Source organism: Crotalus tigris, unplaced genomic scaffold (genome assembly GCF_016545835.1).
Source record: "Crotalus tigris isolate CLP2741 ecotype Arizona unplaced genomic scaffold, ASM1654583v1 scf7180000017666.379230911805:20528666, whole genome shotgun sequence".
Classification (NCBI taxonomy): Eukaryota; Metazoa; Chordata; class Lepidosauria; order Squamata; family Viperidae; genus Crotalus; species Crotalus tigris.
In genome coordinates this window covers 16,747,798-16,767,086 of record NW_024096552.1, presented here as the reverse complement: position 1 = coordinate 16,767,086, position 19,289 = coordinate 16,747,798, and the positions used below count along the sequence as shown (strand labels likewise).

The 19,289-nt window shown below is 38.6% G+C and overlaps 1 protein-coding gene across 13 annotated transcripts in view; it reads left to right on the top strand.

Annotated features, from left to right (window-relative positions):
- BBS9 (Bardet-Biedl syndrome 9) overlaps positions 1–19,289 on the top strand; it is a 273,478-nt gene that overhangs the window by 24,205 nt on the left and 229,984 nt on the right. For all 13 annotated transcript variants that reach the window (XR_005555992.1, XR_005555988.1, XR_005555990.1 and 10 more), the window contains exons 6-7: positions 8,439–8,613; positions 18,067–18,148. Coding sequence is in view for 7 of the 13 variants with exons in the window: in XM_039336807.1 (XP_039192741.1) it covers positions 8,439–8,613; positions 18,067–18,148 (257 nt within the window). In the remaining 6 variants the exon portion in view is untranslated. The remainder of the gene's footprint in view (positions 1–8,438; positions 8,614–18,066; positions 18,149–19,289) is intronic.

Sequence of the window (19,289 nt, the reverse complement as noted above, 5' to 3'; positions counted from 1 at the left end):
TTTTTTACCATTTAGAGCTAAGTATGGAACATCCATTTTATTTTTTTGTAATTGGCCTTTATAGATTATCCAACCAACTAGCTATTGTTGAACCTCCCCTAAGCAAATATGAGTAAAATTTAAATTTTTCTGTCCAATGAGAAGCATATCCTTTCTGTCCAGGGAGAAGAAAGAGCCATTAAAAGTTGTTTATCGATCAAGATTTATAATCCAAAATGTTCCATCATATCAGGCAATAGTATATGTTTCTTCTACAGGAAAATAGTTCCCAAATACAGTTCTGAAAGTCTTCCTGAGTAAGCTCTGCCGCAACAACAAAACTGGAAGCCTAGATGAAATTATAATATTTTATAGTATGCGTTGCTCTAATAATGTATTTCATTAGAGGTTAAAAGCACCAGATTTGAAACAGGGAGACCATGTGTTCTACTCTTTCCTTGGACATGAAGCAACTGGGAGATTTTGGACCAGCCAATATTGCACTTTCACCTTAGGAAGCAAGTAGTGTCAAATCACTCCCAAAAATGTTGATGAAAAACACTAGTAATTAATCCAGGCAATTTTCAAGAGTCAAGAATCACTTGAAGACAGCAAACAAACAAAAAACAAGCTGTAGGGTTTTTTTGTTCATAGATAATATATATACTTTTATATATCCATTCATATTGATTTTTTTTAAGATGGCGTTGAAATATTAGGCAAACATTAGTTTATCTTCCGAGACAAAACTAATAGTAATAAAATTGTACGCTTTGCTAAGTGCTACTTTTTTGTAAAATATAAGACAGAACGAGGTAATTGCGATTATCTTGATGCGTTGCTCATATTGGCTATCTTTACTCTTCAGTTTCTAAGGAATGGGAACAAATTTTATTTTAGATTATATCTTGTTTGTTGTCAGGCTAATATGATGCTTCCATGTTTTAATTATAATTCAGTTTATGAGATCATGAGATCTAAACAAGTTCTTTATGAATTCAGAAATACATAACCACTAGAGGGCACTCGTGTTTTCTGAATCATAACTTGAGATTCAACTAAAAGTTTAAAAATTTGTTAAGAGATTTAAATCATGAATGATGAACACACATGTTCTGAAGAGTGCCAATATATGTAATAAAAGTACTGGACTTTCTTTGTTTCTCCTACTTACTAGTGAATCTTAATGCTGAATTGAAGAATTTCTAAGATTACAATAAATATTTATTTATTGTTCTGTTTTGGCTGTACAACATATGATATAAATCAGGAGTGTCAAACTCAATTTCATTCATTGGGAGGCTGGGTGGGTGTGGCTGGCATGGGCATGGCCTACTGGGTGGGCATGGCCAGCTCCATGTCACTCATGTCAGGGGCACCTTTACGGGCCTGGGCAGGACTGGGGCGCATCCGAGGGTGGGGACGGGTGGGTGGGACAGGGGGCGAGCACCAGGGCATGGTCAACTGGAGGAGCCTCATTGAGCCTCAGGCTGTACATGGGGCCCCTGAACAATGGCATGGACTGCCCAGAGCCCTGGGCAGCGGAGGTCAAGCGCCCAGCCCGGCCCTTGAGCTCCCATGGCACCAGGACCCCACAGCCCTGCCTAGCCTAGCCGCACTTCCCCGAGGGGATGCCTAGCTGCACTTACCTCCTCCTCAGTGCTGCTGCTGCTGTGCTCACTCTCCTTGGCCAGCTTGCTCATGGTGGGTATAGGAGGACAAAGTGCATGGGTCAAAGTGAGGCCCACTCCCTCTCCATGTGAGGAAACTTGGCTTTGTAACCAAAGCATCCTCAGCAGTAGGATGGGAAACCACCAGGGGAAGGCAAAAGGGCAACAGGCTGCTGGTGGCCAAATGCTAAAGCAGAACTTTCCTCAGACCCTCCCTCCTTTCCTCTTATTCCAATCTCCTTCCTTCCTTCCTTCCTTCCTTCCTTCCTTCCTTCCTTCCTTCCTTCCTTCCTTCCTTCCTTTCTCCCTCCCTCCCTCCCTCTCTCCCTTCTCTCCTTTCTTTCTCTCTCTCCTTCTCTTTCTTTCCTCCCTTTCTTCTCTGCCTCCCTCATTTTCATTCTCATCTCCTTCCTTCCTTCCTTCACTTTCTTCCTGTTTCCCTCCCCTCCTTTCTTCCCTCCTTCTCTCTGTGCCCAGGAAGGGATGAGGGGAGGGGGAGAGGCTGGCAGCACTTCTCTCAAAGAATAAGAGTTGGAAGAGACCTTTGATGTCTTTAGTCCAAGCTCCTGCTCAAGCAGGGGACGTATACCATTCCAGAAAATGGAACATCCAATCTCTACTTAAAAGCCTGCAGTGATGGAGCATCCACAACTTCTGAAGGCAAGCCTTTTCACTAGTTAGTTGTTTTCACAAGTCCGTAATTCTAGGCTGGTTTTCTTCTTGATTAGTTTCCATCTATTATTTGCCTTCTGATGCTTTGGAAAATAGGTTGACCCCTTCTTCTCTGTGGCAGCCCATCAAATATTGGAACACTGCTATCATGTCACCACCCCTAGTCCTTTTCACTAAGCTAGAAATACCCAATTCCCACAAACATTTGTCATATGTTTTAGCCTCCAGCCCCCTAATCATCTGTGTTTATCATCCATTTAGACCAGATGGTTTCCCTGGTTTGGTTTATAGAACAGTGGCCACAAGCAGAGCATTCTCAGAGACAGCACCCCCATTATAGAACTTTCTCCCAAGGAAAATATGAACAATGCAACCCTCACCCGTTTAGAGGCAACTCCAAACACACTGTTCAGCCAGGCATATGTAAAACAACAACACATTTTATGGTCAAACAGCACTAGGTAAATTACTACTATTTGTCTTAAAATACACACTTTTAATATTGTTTTAAGCAGTGCTAGTGATGCTTTACTATAGCTGTCTTTGAGAGTTTTCTTGTAAACCACCCTGGATTTCTCAGAAACTTTTAATTTCAAATTAGATGTTGATTTAATAAATTAGGCAGAAGAAACAAATATTTAAATACATCTAAATCCCACAGACCTACTGCCTCCTAGGCACATACTGCAGAGAAAATAAGGCATTGCATTTCTAGCCAACAGCCACAGGATGATGGGAACTGTGGTTCATGACACCCAAAATATATTAGTTTGAGTAAGAGTTAGGGTTAACTTATAAAAGAGCAGATGAAGGGAAGTATTTTTGTCTCCGACAAAATAATTGGTGGGGGGGAGTTGACTCGGTCTTTTAATTTTAACTCACACCAATTCCTAACTTCCCATTCAATCCAAAGAGTTTTATTAATGCGTGGATTTTAGAGAGGGGAGAAGGCAAGAATAGACCACAAATTTTGGATTTTATTTTATTTTTAATATCATTGTTTCTATAAGCTGCCCAGGGTTATTGTACATAAGGTGGGTAGCTATATATGTCAATAAAATGAAATAATAAAATAAAATAACATTGTTTGAAAAATCCATAGATATGTGGATGTCAGTTCTTATGGCTAGCTGTTTCCGTATTTGAAATCAGATATTAATTCAATAAATATAATTAACTTCATTGCCCCAAGTGCAGGGAATAGTATAATGAAAATATTTGGAACAATGATTCCAGCTTGATGAGTGGTTCATAGTGATAATTTGCAGATCATGAATTCACAAACTTTATTTATAAGTTGAATTCATAATACCAGCTGAATTATTTGTAAAAACCATGTACATGTGAGAATGCATTTACAATTATGGTATAACAAAATGAAATAAAAATCACTGAAGTGGGATTGGAAATCTTTTATTATCAGTTATAATACATGTTAATCATAGCATATCAAAGATACTGGATGTTTGGAGAAAGGGTCTATTCTTATTATTTCTTAATTTTCCAACGGCATACAGCTACTTGATCCATCTGCTTTACACAATCAGTATCAATGAAAGAAACAAGTTGACTTTTTGTTAGTTTATTAAGTAAATGATATTTTTGATTCTTCTAAAAGAAATCTGATATAAATAGCATTGGTAGAATAAAATAGGCATTTACAGAATATTTGAAAAATATATAATGACTTCCAGAGTTGACCATCTGTTCCATATTAATCCATTGATTTAATAAAGTTAAAACAAAAGTTTTTAAAAACAATTCTATTTTTTGAACAAAAGAAAATCATTATATGAGAAAAAAGTACTAAAAACCTTACCTTTTCTTAGCTAACATATTTTATTTCTTTTTATCTTTGTTGTAATTCAACCTAGAGGGAAAGTATTACCTAGGTAGATACCATGTAACTTTTTAATGGGAAATTCATGAACAAGATATATGTGAGCTTAGGTTTCCTCAATTTTGTAAGGCAATTTTTAATAGATAGTAGTGAGGAAAATAATTATCAGTTCCTTTTTTGTTGTGAGACAAAGAATACTTTGCTGTATTTAAACAAGGGTAATGAAAAAATTTTTAATATGGATTTATAGGGGCCTAAGATCATAAGAATCAAGTCAGATGCCAGTTTTACAATTTGAAAAATGCCCCCCAAATGCTAAATCTAATACAAGTTTAGGAAGTTAAAGTTGTTTTCATTTCATTATTTATCTTGGGACTCTCTCTTAACTTTTAATTAAATAGATGAAAATTGCAGACAGAATATTTATAATAGCCTGACAAATTTCAGAGAGATATAGATGCTAAACATTTTAAAATTTTGATTATCAAATTTTTGGCACAGATATTTTGCAAGCACAGTTCTGTGGAAATAAAACATTCTAAATTCCAGAGAGGAACAAGTGTTTTATTTTGCATGGATAGGAAGATCTCTCTTTCTCTCTTTTTTGAGATCTAGAATGTCTGTGTAACTTTTTCTCCAAGGAATTTCACTCAATACAGGTAATGCCACTCTTTCTTGAATGAGATTTCTCCTCATCTCTCAACTTTTTACTTGAAATGTTTATGAGGTAGAAGATGACTAATCTTTTAAATAAATGTCTGCAGTTTCCCATTCAAGCGATATTCAGGTTATGGTACTGGTACAACAAAAACACTGAAGAAATAATGAATAAATCATTTTAAATTTTATTGTTTTAATAATTACAACAGAAGGAAGTACTTAGAAATAAAAAACTAAACCAAGCTAGAGACTAACTGGTGGTTAGAGACAATCTTTTAGTGGAGGCTATGTTTAGTAAAAGTCAACAAATGTCCACTTCCGCTATTCCTAGAAGTTATTTTCACCACCCAGCTGTTTCAGGTTCTTATCTTTTTTAGATAATGTGAAGGCCAATTCTAGAGAATAAACAGGCTTCACAGTCCCCCCAAAAAATTCAGTTGCTGTACCAGGCTTCACCACAAGATGTCCCCGATAGACTATAAAATCTTTTTCCAGACACGGTTAAACTTTTATCCAGTTAAAAAAAAATTTCCAACTTAACAAATAGATGAAATGATAGATCCCTGTAATAGGAACCTTTTGGGACCCCGAAGTGTCCAAAAATACAGATCCAGTTATTTAGTTATTTAGATTAATTGTTCTTTTTTTTTTCAAAGCTTAATTTCCCAAAGTAGATAGACACCGCTGTATTAGAAGCAGGGAAGAAATTTCAGGAGGCTTTCACAGGAAGATAGTTGGGGTAAGAGAAAGGGAAGGAAGGGTCTCACTTAAATCCTCCGCGGTGCTTTCGTTGTGCTTGGTGGTGATTTTGGCTTTCAGTAGACATGGCTTAGTGATCGGCCTAGTTGATGGCTGATCTTTCCTCCGACGGTCCAAAGGAGCTGCCTCAGATCAAATGGAAGGACTGCCGCCCTTCCACAATCTATCGAGGGTCCTCCTCACAGTTGTCGCCCCTCCAATTTCCCTTCGTCAGGCGACCCTGAAAAGGGTCGTAAGTCACCCTCCAAGGTGACTTACGACCCTTTTCAGGGTCGCCTGACGAAGGGAAATTGGGCAGCGGAGAGAGCGCTCTCCCTGAACACCCGCCAGCGCCACGATCCGGAACCAGAAGCTTGTATGTTTGTTTTTTTAAGTCATGATTCTATGACAGTTCTGAAATAGCTTTTATAACTTTTTGTGAAATATAAATTCAAGTATTTATTTCAAGCTTGCAATTTATTTTGAAAATGGAAAAGTAGCTGATGGAAATTTGATTTACACTAAATATTCAATTGCTGATGAGAACAAAAGCAAGTCTTGGCTGATAAGTAAACTTATTTTAGGATAAGACAATTCATCAGATGATTTAAACCATCTGGCACAAAAATATTCCTCTTAATATCAAAATGCCTTTGTACTGCCTTTATAGATTTGAAAGTAGCTTTTGATTTGATGTCTAGGGAAATATTGTGGAAGAAACTGATACTGGTAGTCCTCAAGTTATGACCCTAATGGAACCTGCCCATTACAGTCACATGTGATCCTCTTAAGAGAGATTTGTGATTGCCTTGCTTAATGACCCCTCATACCTTCTTTCCCTGATGTAGTCATTAAGCAGAGTGTGGGATGCCATAAGGGTAGGAGAGATCCTCAGAAGCCTATCATACCCGGACTTGCCTGTCCTGAGTTTCACAAGGCTTCCCTCCTTCCTTTGAGGCACCTTGCTCTCCACTTCCCCTCCACTGGGTCTTGCAGGCTTTGAGTTTCTTTCCCATTCAGTTACTTATCCACTCAACCAAGCTCAGGCTGGCTGTAGCATGTGGGAAGTGACTATAGCTCATAGGCATAGGCATCGAACTTTCTTCACACCTAGCCACTCAGTTACCCAGGGACTTGCAGGACTCAGCCTGCTCCTCCGCCATCTCTCAGGCCCTGCAATACTCAAAATACTTTTTTTTTTTTTTTTGCAGCTTTTGAGACAGGCACCCAGCTGATGAGATGCAAGGCTCAGCTTTCCTACAGAGACAGCTTCATGGCAGCATTGTGCTAATTTACAAGCAGGTGTTATTCTTGTGATCTTGTAGGGCAGGGGTGTCAAATTGGCAGCCCATAGGCTGGATGTGTCACATGCAGGCCATGCCCACTCCAGTTCCACAAAGACAAAAAAATGTCGCAATACATTCTTTTTTTTTTTTTAAGGAGGCTCTGTTTTAAATAAATAAATAAATAAAAACAAAATAAAACAGTCTCCTTAAAAAGTGAGCCTTCTATAAGATAGTGCTTACAGAATAGAATGATACTGCCATGAGGCTGCCTCTTCAGTGTAAGTTGAGCTGCCAAGCACTTGCTGGCAAAAGGATTACAGGCTGCAGCCATTTTGCCCATATTGCAGTCAGCCTGAATTGCCCTGGATGGATGAGTGGAAGGACGGGAAGGAAACTCAAGCCTGCAAAATGCAGCTGCTTCTTGCAGCACTGCAGCTGGCCTGAACTCCCCTGAGTGGATGGATGAGAAGAAAGATAAAGACTTACAAGCTGCAATTGCTTCATCCACACTGTAGCTGGGTCTACCCTGGGTGGCTGAGTGGCTGAAGGAGGTTCAGGACCTGCAAGCTGCAATTTGCATGGACTGACCGGAGCTCCTCTGGGTGAATATTGTGCTCGTCTCAAAGCCTGGAAGGACAGGATGAGTGGGGAGATACTACAGTAGCCCCTTGATCGGCCGTAAGGGTGAATGACCATGGGGGTGGCTGCAGCAGCCCATTCTGAAACCTGTAGGCTGAGCAAAAAGCTACACTGCATATATAGAAGTAGTCCTTGCTTAGTGACCATTCAAGTGATGATGGACCTGCTAAAGGATATTTATGATTCAGTTCAGAGGTTCTGATGCTGGATCTGTCACAAGGTCATGTGATCATATTTCAGGCACTTGGCAACTCGTCTGCATTTATGACTTTTCATTATCCTGCAATCATATAACCACAGGTTATGACATTTTTGACAAAAAGTGGTATTTATTTCTGGTTTTTAGCAAAAGTGCCCCACTTGAATAATGGGTTTGTTTAATGAGCATGGTGTTCATTTAACGACCATGGCATTTGCTTAACGACCATTTAACAACCATGATATTCGCTTAACAACTGCTGCAAAAAAGTTGTAAAATTGGGTTGATTGCATGATGTTTCACAAGTGTCATGACTTATGACCATCAGCTCAATTATAGTTTTAAGTTGAGGACTACCTATAGTTTGTAGAAAGTGGTATATCTTTGTGGGACAAAGTATAGTCATTTATTACTACAAGCTTTTGAAAACATTGCTTGACATTTTGGCAGATTTTTTGTTTTTTTAAAAAAACTTCTGGTGAGATACCATAATCTAAGGTGAAGGACTATAACATAACTATTTGGCCAATTTACATTTCTTCATCCTTTATCTTATTTTCCAGTCTGAACAATCTGACAAATAACTTCATTTATTGGTTATATCAATCTTCATTGGGAGATGCATAAATAATTCCACAGCATGCTTTCAACACGGAAGCATATGCTCATAGGATCATATAAAGTTTTAGCAAGTTTTTAGAGAGAAAGGTATTAAAATAGAAGATCACTGCTTTGTTTTGCTTCTTTTTATGTAGGTCAAGATTTGATCTGTGTACAGTCTGTGGATGGAATGCTGATGTTGTTTGAACAAGAAAGCTACTCGTTTGGCCGTTTTCTTCCTGGCTTTCTTCTTCCTGGTCCACTGACATATAGTTCTAGAACAGATTCATTCATTACTATCTCTTCCTGTCGACAAGTTGAGAGCTACAGGTGAGTTTAGACATTATACCAGCTGCTGTTTAACACGCATTTATATAAATATTTTGGAATGGTTTACATTTATGAAAATCCAAGCCTTGACTTAATGAATGCTCCATCTAGTTATTATGTAATTTATGCCAGAGCTATATCCAAATATTCTAATAGTATTGAGTACCATGAAATATCCTGCTACTCTCAGTATCCCTTAATGCCTGAAAGCCGCATTCAGTTTTAGGGGTTCTTTGTAGTTTTTTTGCATCATAGATATCATTTTGCATTTTCATATAATGTCTTTTAGAAATCTTCTGAAGACAAAAGAATTTGTAATGGGAAGAATATGTCTACAGAATATGTAGAAGGCACATCTCCTACATTTTCCTTTCTCTACTGTAGAGGTTTCCAGAGTTCCAGAGGTCATCTTATTTATAGTGAATAAAGAGGGCTATAAGCAAAACACTGTTAAAATATTAGTTCAACATAGTTCTGTCCTTTTCTATTACCAGCTATATTTAGCTTGTTGCCAATCCTTCCTTTAGAGAAGAAAGTTTTTCTAAATTGCAAAGTGAAGGGTTAAGTCTAGGGATTGACATTGAGAGAGAGCAAGGAGTATGTACTTATTTTCAATTTAATTCTGCAGAACCAGATTAATTGCATCTTTAGATACTGAAGAAATTTGTCGATGGCTTCACCAAATGTTTAGTTTATGTATTTTGAGAAATCATGAAGAAATTGATAAAGTACAAGATGACTGGAGAAGGGCAAAGATCCTTATATTCAGGGAACAGAGGAAAGAGAACTATAGAGATTTCAGTCTGACACCAGTACTAGAACAGATTAAAAAGATGTAGATTTTAAAAGCAATGTGTTAATAATCAGAAATCAGCATGGTTTTATTTTCTTATCATATATACTCTATCACATTTTTGATCAGGTAATTTATGTAGTAGTTTGTAGGAATTATGCAGGTGTAATAATTATTTATCAGACTAAGGGATCCTCCGATCAATTGACTCTGAGTGGTGTTTAATTTGTATTCATAATTATTGAAATACATGCATAATAAAAATTATATCATAATACCACCATATTTACATCAAGAATCAAACATTCTAAAGTTGTAAAATGCTAAGAAACAGTCACAGGCATGTTTTGAGCAGAAGCTGAAGCTGCTGACAACCTCTGTCTTGTTTATTGCTTTTATAGTCTTTTTACATACACAAGCTTTCTTAATCATTAGATGCTGACAACAGTTTATTCATTGGAAAATTCTTTCATCTAACCAACTATTTTCTAGTTACATATTATATGGCCAACAAGTAGATAAGGAACAAAGACAGGAAGATCAAAGAAAGGAAGATAGAAGAAGGAACTAAGCGTATTATCTGTTTCGGTATGTGAGGCATTAAGTCAAGGGGTATATGTAGTTGGCTGCTTCACTGGAGCAAAGGGCATAAAATTATGAGATTTGTGGGGGTGCAAAGCACGGCAGTATGCTGCACGCACATGTTACCCCTACATCTCACTCTTTTCTACTTTATTAGTTAGGGCATTATCCTAAGCTGAAGTAGTGGGTCTTAATCAGGGGACATACAACCTTGCATTTGTTTATATAAAGCATAAACCTGTTCCTGAGGCAAAGTTAATGGTGGTTTAGTACGGAGAACGGAAAGACACCTTATTGAGTAGAGAGAAAAGACATTGAATTAAACAACAACAACTGATAAGGATAGCAACTATTATAATGAAATATTGAATAATCTTTCGGAGAAGGCCAATGGGAAGCCATGACCATAGAACTCCACCAGTTTCCTAAAGTTTCAATTTTTAAATCAGAAGCCAAATTATGTAAAACGTTAATTTGCTTTTGAATAATGTCAGATTGATCAGAAAGATTGAAACAATATATTCTTTCGAGCGCTTCACATCCCAGATGTTGTCGGAGCAACAGATAATTAATTGCAGCATGATTTTGTAAAATAGCTTTACAAAGTTCTATTAGCTCTTGATTAATGGCAGATAAAGCTAGGGAAGTTACATTTATGGTTTTTGCTAAATTACATGCAAGAGCATTTAAATTTACATGAGCTCGAACAGCAAGTGCTGGTACCTCTACTAATGAAATGGCTAAGGCAGTATACTCTGCTTCATTGAGGAGAGTTCTAGAAGAATCACAAGTATCGTCCAGGGCTACTGATCTTCTGTGACATTTTGAACTGGATATGTTGAGTTCCGTTTTTGTTGGCAAAAACATGTTGAGTCTACTAAGGCAACACTGTGTCATACTTACATTGGCAGGAATGTAATTAAATGTTTCTTTCCCGCAGGTAAAGAACCATCCTTTTTGTAACCATATATGTGCATAATTAAAGGATACCTCTTGAAAGGAGGTACAATTTAAAATCCCGTGACTGACATGTATATAATGAGGTTTTTTTGGTGAAGTAGTACAATTGACAATTTTTGCACAAGTAAGATTTGTAGGAATAGCTACAATTGGTGTATGCAAAACAATAGCATCAAAGGGTATCATATAAGAGGCAGGACCCCAGTTTGACATAGTTGCATAATGAAATTCATTGTCTGATAGAAAATTGCTTAAACCAGTATAATTTTTTAAAACTGACGCTGGGACACACACAGGTATAAGACAGGTAGAGAGTAGATTTTCCGTATCATGTGATTCAGAAAGACAAAAGTCTGTCACTTGTGTGACATTAGCTAATTGCACCCAAATAATATACTTAATCCGTGATTCTAAAGGATGAAGTGAAAGAGCTTGAGTCCCCACACAGCAATTAAGAAGAAAAGAGAGGCAAAGAATGACTAAGGAATTTGCACTCAAAACCGCAAATATGGCAGCACATAAATTCTCTGGTGTAGGTTCTTTCCCTTGTTGCCACAGAACCTCCTGCACTTTGGATGTTAGGTTCTTCACATCGCCCCAGGCCGTTGGTCGACTGCGATGGTGAGAGTGAAAGGGACGCTGCGCTGTCTGAAGAGTCACCTGCTTCATTTCCGGGATTGGGTTTGGGACTTGATGCTACGATATCTTTGGCTGGTTGCACACACCAGGCTGGAATCCAGAGAGGGCCTGTAGGAGCAAGCACAGCAGCATAGCCTTGTCCCCAAGTTAATAAAGGAACTGGACCTAACTAGGTTTTATCAGACAATTGCCAATAATATACCAATGGATTAGGGAGCACAGCTTTCTGCTGAAAGTGATGCTGGTAGGCAATAGTGTTTTGAAAAGAAATATTCAGCTGATTTAAAGTTATTAAGACTTTATTAACTTGACGAGTCATCTATGCCAAATTAGGTACCCTTGATCCCTCCTTTTTTAATTGTTTAAGTAAACAATCTTTAAATGAATGATTGGCTCGTTCAACAATAGCTTGGCCAGTAGAATTATAGGGAAGGCTATGATGAAGAAGAATATTCCATGTAGTGCAAAATTGTAGGAAGGAAGTATAAGCTGAGCCATTGTTCCACCCAAACAGGTGTAGTAGTTAACCAAGTTAAGGGTAAGAAAAACATTTTATTCGTTGAAAGTGACGGTAGCCCCCATTTACTAAGCAAGTCTCGTTCCCATAAGTTGACATGAATGTCAAGAATGAATGGACAGAGTTGAACAGTTACAGTAGAATTGGGAAGACTTGCAGAAAGAAATTGTGTACTTTGTTGTGCACCTTGTCGCCCTCCTGTACTCCAAACACTAGGGCATGGGTCAGTGGGCCAAGATGCAGGCCAATCTTTAGCTGAAATCACTGAAACATCAGCCCCTGTATCAATTATGCCCTCAAAAGGCTTACCCTGAAAAAGGACTGTCTGACGGGGTCGCTGGGTGGTGATCGGGGTGGTTAATGCAATTATAACGGGATCCGTGGAACCAAACCCACCATCCCCTCGATCCCTATCATGATGCCCTGCAGGGACAAAATAGGGCAAATGGAGTAATTGAGCAGGACTAGCATTGTTTGGCAAAGTCTGTGGCATGTTAGTCCATAATTGAATAAAGATGATGCCTGCATAGTCAGAATCAATTACTCCAAGGATTACAAAAATTCCCTTTTTTCCCATGCTAGATTGAGGCAGAATTAATCCAACATATCCAGAGGGGAGAGGACCAGAAAGTTGTGAAGGGACTACTTGTACCTCTCCTGGAAATTCGAAACACACTTCTTGTTGGATAATTAAATCTATTCCAGCACTCCCTATAATGGCAGCAGGGGTATTATTGATTGCTGATTGAATTACTGAGGGGTCTCTGTTTGGACCGGGGCCAGAGACCAGCCCACTTTGAAGTTTCCCGACCGGCATTCATTAGCCCAATGAAAACCCTTATTACACTTAGGGCATTTTGTTTTTGGACGCCCCCCAGCAATATTTTGAAATGGTTGGGAGGCAGATATTCCTCCCCCAGGATTTCTGCATTCCCATTTAAAGTGTCCAATTTTACCACAATTATAACATTTCCCCTGAGGTTTCTGAACTTTTGTAAGAGCTGCAGCTAAGAGATTAGTTTGAAAAGAAGCACTTCCTATATCCTGACATGCTTTAATAATTTCTGCTAAATCAGGTTGAGCTCCTAATTCAGTGATGGCCCGTTTACATTCAGTGGTGGTGTTTTCTTTAGCCAATTTCATGAGCAATTCAAATTGGGCATCAGGATTATCAATTTGTCATTTCAAGGCATCTTGCAGATGATTAATAAAATCGTCTTTTTTCATTTGCCTTTTGACGAATATTTGAAAATGCTTGAGATGGTTTCCCAGTTGTCGGAACTTTTCCAAAAGCTATGTAAGCACATTCAGAGGATACTTGAAGAGTAGCCGTAGGCAAAACAATTTGTGCATTCACTGGAGTGAAAGCACCGGAGCCATATAACTGCTCTGGGAGGTAAGCACCTCCAGAAGTTGCAGCTGTTAATGCACACTGATGTCTAAACTCACTATCCCATACCACATACTGAGCTAGCGTTAATAACACATGAATTGCTGTTTTCCAATCTTCCGTACCAAAACATGATTCCTCATTGTTGCTTCTAACATGCCTTGTACATAAGTACTTCCTAACCCAGTATCTCTTATACCCTTATGCAATTTTGTTAAGATTACATAGGAAAGTGGTCGATATTCCACCACTGGAGCTCCATTTGGAGCTACCTGTCCAGTCAAATGTACAGGACAAACTGAGAGCATATCTGTTAGTTCCTGCATATCTTCCTCCCCTTTCGCCATTTGATCTTCTAATACATGGCGAATGGAAACATAAGATCTAGAATCCTTTTGCTGTGAAGGTGTCACATCCATCATGGAAGGCATAAGAGTTGACGGAAATGAAACCTTTTCACGATCATAATCTGGAGAGTGAGTAAAGCTTAATTGAGACCGAGCTACTGCATCAGCCCCATATTTTTCCACTGCGTGGCAACATTGATGCCAACAATGCAAAACATCAGCGAGGCTCGGGGTTCTTGATGAAAGGTGTTGCCCATTCTTTCCCAATCTTTAAGTCGGAGCGTCCCCCGTTCAGGATACCAAGGACAGTTTTTCCCTAACTCACTAGTTTCCTAATGTCCTTTTCAGGCATCGTCATGCCTTATTTGTGTAAGAGAAACCTTAACTCTCTTACATGCTTTTGTTGGTGATGAGATAGATCGCAACCCATACTTAGAGTTAGAGAAATCCCGGAGGACGAAGGTGCACCAAGGGGTCTATTCCAGACGACGGCAAGTATGTTGGTTGTTGCTTTCCCTGGGGGGGGGGGTGTCCTTGTTCAGGCGCCAAATGTAAAATGCTAAGAAACAGTCACAGGCATGTTTTGAGCAGAAGCTGAAGCTGCTGACAACCTCTGTCTTGTTTATTGTTTTTATGTTTTTTTTATATACACAAGCTTTCTTAATTATTAGATGCTGACAAGAGTTTATTCATAGGAAAATTCATCTAACTAACTATTTTCTAGTTACATATTATATGGTCAACAACTAAATAAGAAATAAAGACAGGAAGATCAAAGACAGGAAGATAGAAGAAGGAACTAAGCATATTATCTGTTTCAGTACGTGAGGCATTAAGTCAAGGGGTGTTCCATGACCTTTTGGCTGTTTCACTGGAGCAAAGGGCATAGGAGCAAAAGGGTATAGAATTATGAGATTTGTGGGGGTGCAAAGCACGGCAGTATACTGCAAGCGCATGTTACCCCTACATAAAGTAAAAATATGTAGAGCAGTTATAGAGCCACCCCCCTGAGGCATAGTGAATTAGCCAAGTCTCTAAGATATGCAGATCAGGAGGGAGGGGCCCTCAAGGCTACTAAAGTGTAATTTTATGATAAAAAAACATAGTTCCTTGCCTCTGTAGATGGCAGTCTCGGATTTAGGGGCATATAAAGAGCCTTCCCTACAATACGTTCTCAACCTTTTTAATGCCGTGACCGCAATCGGTCGTAAGTCGAGGACTACCCAACCGGTTGTAAGTCGAGGACTACCCAACCGGTCGTAAGTTGAGGACTTTCTCTGCCCGGGAGCGTTGCGCATGCGTGGTGCCGCCCCCTGCGCCAGCTGAGGCGTAGCTGGCAAGGGGTAGCGACGGCGCAGGGTGACAACCAGCTGGGCCACCAGGTGGCCCAGCCCAAGGGAGGTAAGGCACTCGCCGGGCCCCACGTGCGCCAGCAACCCTCCCTGCGCCCGCCAACCTCCCACCCCTGGCCCTCTTTTACTTACATTTTTAGTAGTTGCTTAGCAGGGAGGGGTGGAAGCTTCCAGACAGCTCGCCTTCGCTGCAGACAACTTGCAGCACCGTTTGCAGACTGGAGCTTTTGGCGGGCTCAGCAGGGCAGAGACAGCCTGGACAATTCCTATTGGCTTTTGAAAGCCAATATAATTAGACTCTATTCAAGAGAGTCTATTCTATTGGCTTTCAAAAGCCAATAGAATAAAAGGGAGTAGCACAGCTAAGGAAAAGGTGAAAAAAATGGCGGACTGCATTGTTTGGCGACCCCCGTGAAATGGTCGTTCGACCCCAAATGGGGTCGTGGCCCACAGGTTGAGAACCACTGCTTTACAAGGTTCAATATGTATATTATATATGTTATTGAAAGAAAGTCATCCTGAAGATTTCCAAACCCTAAACCATGAAGTGTGTTATAGGTGATAACCAGCACTTTCAAATGCTTCCTGAAACCTAAGGGCAACCAACACAATTTTCAAAATAGAAGTTTTATATGTGGGATCCTTGGTGTTCTCTGAATTATATTGAGAGGCATTAATGCCTTCTGATAATCCATAACTACTCAGGTTACTGCATTCTGGACTAACTTTGTCATCTTAGTGCTTTTCAAGCATGTCCTATGTAATGGACATTGCAATAATCCTGTCAAAAGTGACTAAAGCATAAGTGACATTTAATAAATATTATATTTATATTAGCTAAGCATTTGATAAGGTGCCTTGTGATAATCTGATAGCAAGTTATTTAAAAGTGATGCAGAGGCCATAACAAATATATAGAGGGTGTGAAAATTGTACTTCAAAGAGATCATGTTAAGAAATGAGAAGCCACTAATATTTGTTCATCAAACTGGCCCAGGCATTGAGTGGAATTTTACAAAGTTTAGTCCTGAGCCCAGAATTTTTCATCATTTTCACTAATGACTAAAAAAGGAAACAAAGGAAAGTTTATCCAAATTTACAAATGGGACAAAATAACTGTAATCCTAGAAGACAAAAATTTAGTTACTAAATTGAGTGATGCTAAATTTAGAGTAAGAGTTATTGAAGCTCTGCTAAGTCCTAAAAGAGGAAGGAATTGGGAATTGGGAATATATATACTTGTGAAGGTGGAATATGTCAGCCTCCTTCAAATAACAGAAATGGTGTGATATAAACTATAGATAGATTAAGCAATGTTCTGTATCATTGCTGGCTATGGATTTAAGTTCCTAGAAGAATTATTTCATTGAATATTAGAAAATATTTTCTTAACAGTAAGAGTAGTATGACAATATAATCAATTATTCAGAATGGATGTATTATTCAAGAGATTAGTAAAACATTTGCTGGGGATAGATTAATCAGCAATCGTTTGGCCTAAATGATTTCTTCAGACTCAGTAATTTTAGAGGCTTTTAGAATTATAGCTGATAGTTGTAGTTTTATTGGCTGTGGTTGTAGTTTTACTGTAATTCCAAGTGTGAATGCTGCATAAGTATATCTGTATTCTACTAATAATGTAATCTTGTGAGTTAAATTATTAGTAGAAATAAACGTTATCTTATCCTGTTATTTTAGTTAATTCATATTCAAGCCCTGTGTTCCAGATTTTGACCATATAATCAAATTTTTAGGTAGATTTGGTATCTCCTCAGTTTTTCCAGGAATGTTGTTTCACATTAAGTATAAATAGATGATTACATGATCAGAGTTTAAAATTGAAGAATGCTGCTAAGAACATGTGCATGAACTCCACTCAGTTGTTCACTTGTTCTCATGCCAGCAGTGATTAGGAGGTTTTGGTTTATTTTCTTCGTGAAACCAGATACATTGGCAGCAAATAGCTAGCCACTCAAGAGCTTTTATGTTCAAATTTTTGTTTCATAGGAACATAAGGGATAATGCTAAATGGCTTTTGAAATAGCTTTCTTTGTGCAAAAGCATCTCTTCAGCAGGAAAGTCCTGCATATTGTTCCTGTTCATAGAAGAATGTGAATATTGAAGTCAAAACAGAAAGAAGACCTTCTTTTTGAACCTGACCCTTGGAAAACTGTAGTTTTGTATACATCTGACCAGGGCTTTTTTTGTCATAGAACGCCCAGAACGGAGTTCTGGCACCTTTTTGGGATGGAACCTTGTAGGGTAGGCAAGGCAGGTTGTATAACGTGTGTGAGTTCTGGCACTTTTTTTTTTTTTTTTTTACAAAAAAAGCACTGCATCTGACAAATAGATCCCCCCCCCCAACTGATTATTATTGTGTTTAGTCTGTGCCATGAGTTTGTAGATCAGTATACTTCAGAAGAGTCTCTGACCTTGTGCCAAGTCTTTTTGCTCCTAGGCTTTATAAAATAGTGAAGTGGTTGCAGCCATCCACATTTCCAAGATATTATTATCTGGATGCCTCTGCACAACTAACATCTTTTAGTTGAGCTGTGTTGTCTTGCAGTTTCTTCTAGGCAACTTTTTAATTACTTGTCAAAAGATCTACTAATTGGTCATTTGTACTTAATATACAAATTCCATAGAGTACAGGCTGCTTCATTATAATTATTCCAATAGTCATCAGTGCATTCACAGAACTCCTATAGGCACTTGTCTTTAGACAGGTGTACCTTGGCGACGATTAAGGTTGGAATTTGCAAACACAGACAAGTGAAACAATATTGTTTAGTGTTCTTTTTCTATATATTCTAGTATAAAATTTCTGTTGTGAAAATATACATATATATATATATATATTGTTTAAACTACAGGTATCAAGTACTTGCATTAGCAAAAGATGCTGAAATACAAGAAACTGAGCAACAAAAAATTGGATCTGGAAAAAGACTTGTGGTAAATTAAGCTATATATTCAGTATGCAACTTAATTAAAATTAACTGAGAGCAGAAGGGGCATGAGTGTTATATGAAGAGTAGAACTAATTTTTTTGATTTTGAACTCATTTTTATGTACAGGAATTAATGCAAAACAACTATCTTAAGATAACAAAGATTCAATATATATACAGGTAGTCTTCAACTCACTACTGGTTGCTTATTTATCATTCAAAGTTACAAAGTTACAACAGACCTCCAAAGTTACTTACAACCTGGTCCCAAAATTCTGATGGCCTTACCTTTCTACATCTTCACCAGCTTCACAACTTGTTCCTATTTATAGCTTTTTGCAGCATCCCGAGGTAACGTTATCACAATTTATGATGGTCTTGTGGAAAATAGGAGCATATTTCCAGTTTATGGCAAAACCTGGCCCATAGCAAACTGGGTTCTCTTAATGACTATATATAAAATTATTAGAGATTGTTAGAATGTTGACAAAAGCTAGTGTAAAATAAAAGATTTTATCCCGGAGATCAACATTCTAACAGTCTCATAATTTTTAAATGAATACAGATATTTAAAGTAATCACACACACACACACACACACACACACACACACACACACAGATATATTCTGAGGTTTTCGCGGGTGTTTGTATGTAGGTCTTTGGTTATTCAGGGTTTCTCCCGCGTCAAATTGGAAGTGTCTTGCCGACGTTTCGACAAAGTCTCATTCATCATCTTCAGGCTGGTGTTTTTGGCTTCGTGCTTCTAGGAGCAATGTGTGATCGTAGCTGTTTCTTCCTTTTAACTGCCAGTAGGGGTATGAACTGATTGGGTGAGAGCCTGGCTGTGTTCTGATTGGGTGGAGGTGTGTGTTCTGATTGGTTAAGAGCTTGGCGGTGCTCTGATTGTGTATCTATCCATCTATCTATCTATCTATCTATCTATCTATCTTTGGTTATTCAGGTTTTCTCCCGCGTAAAATTGGAAGTGTCTTCGCAACGTTTCGACGAAGTCCCATTCATCATCTTCAGGCTGGTATTTTCAGCTTCGTGCTTCTAGGAGCAATGTGTGATCCTAGAAACACGAAGCCGAAAACACCAGCCTGAAGATGACGAATGGGACTTCGTCGAAACGTCACCAAGACACT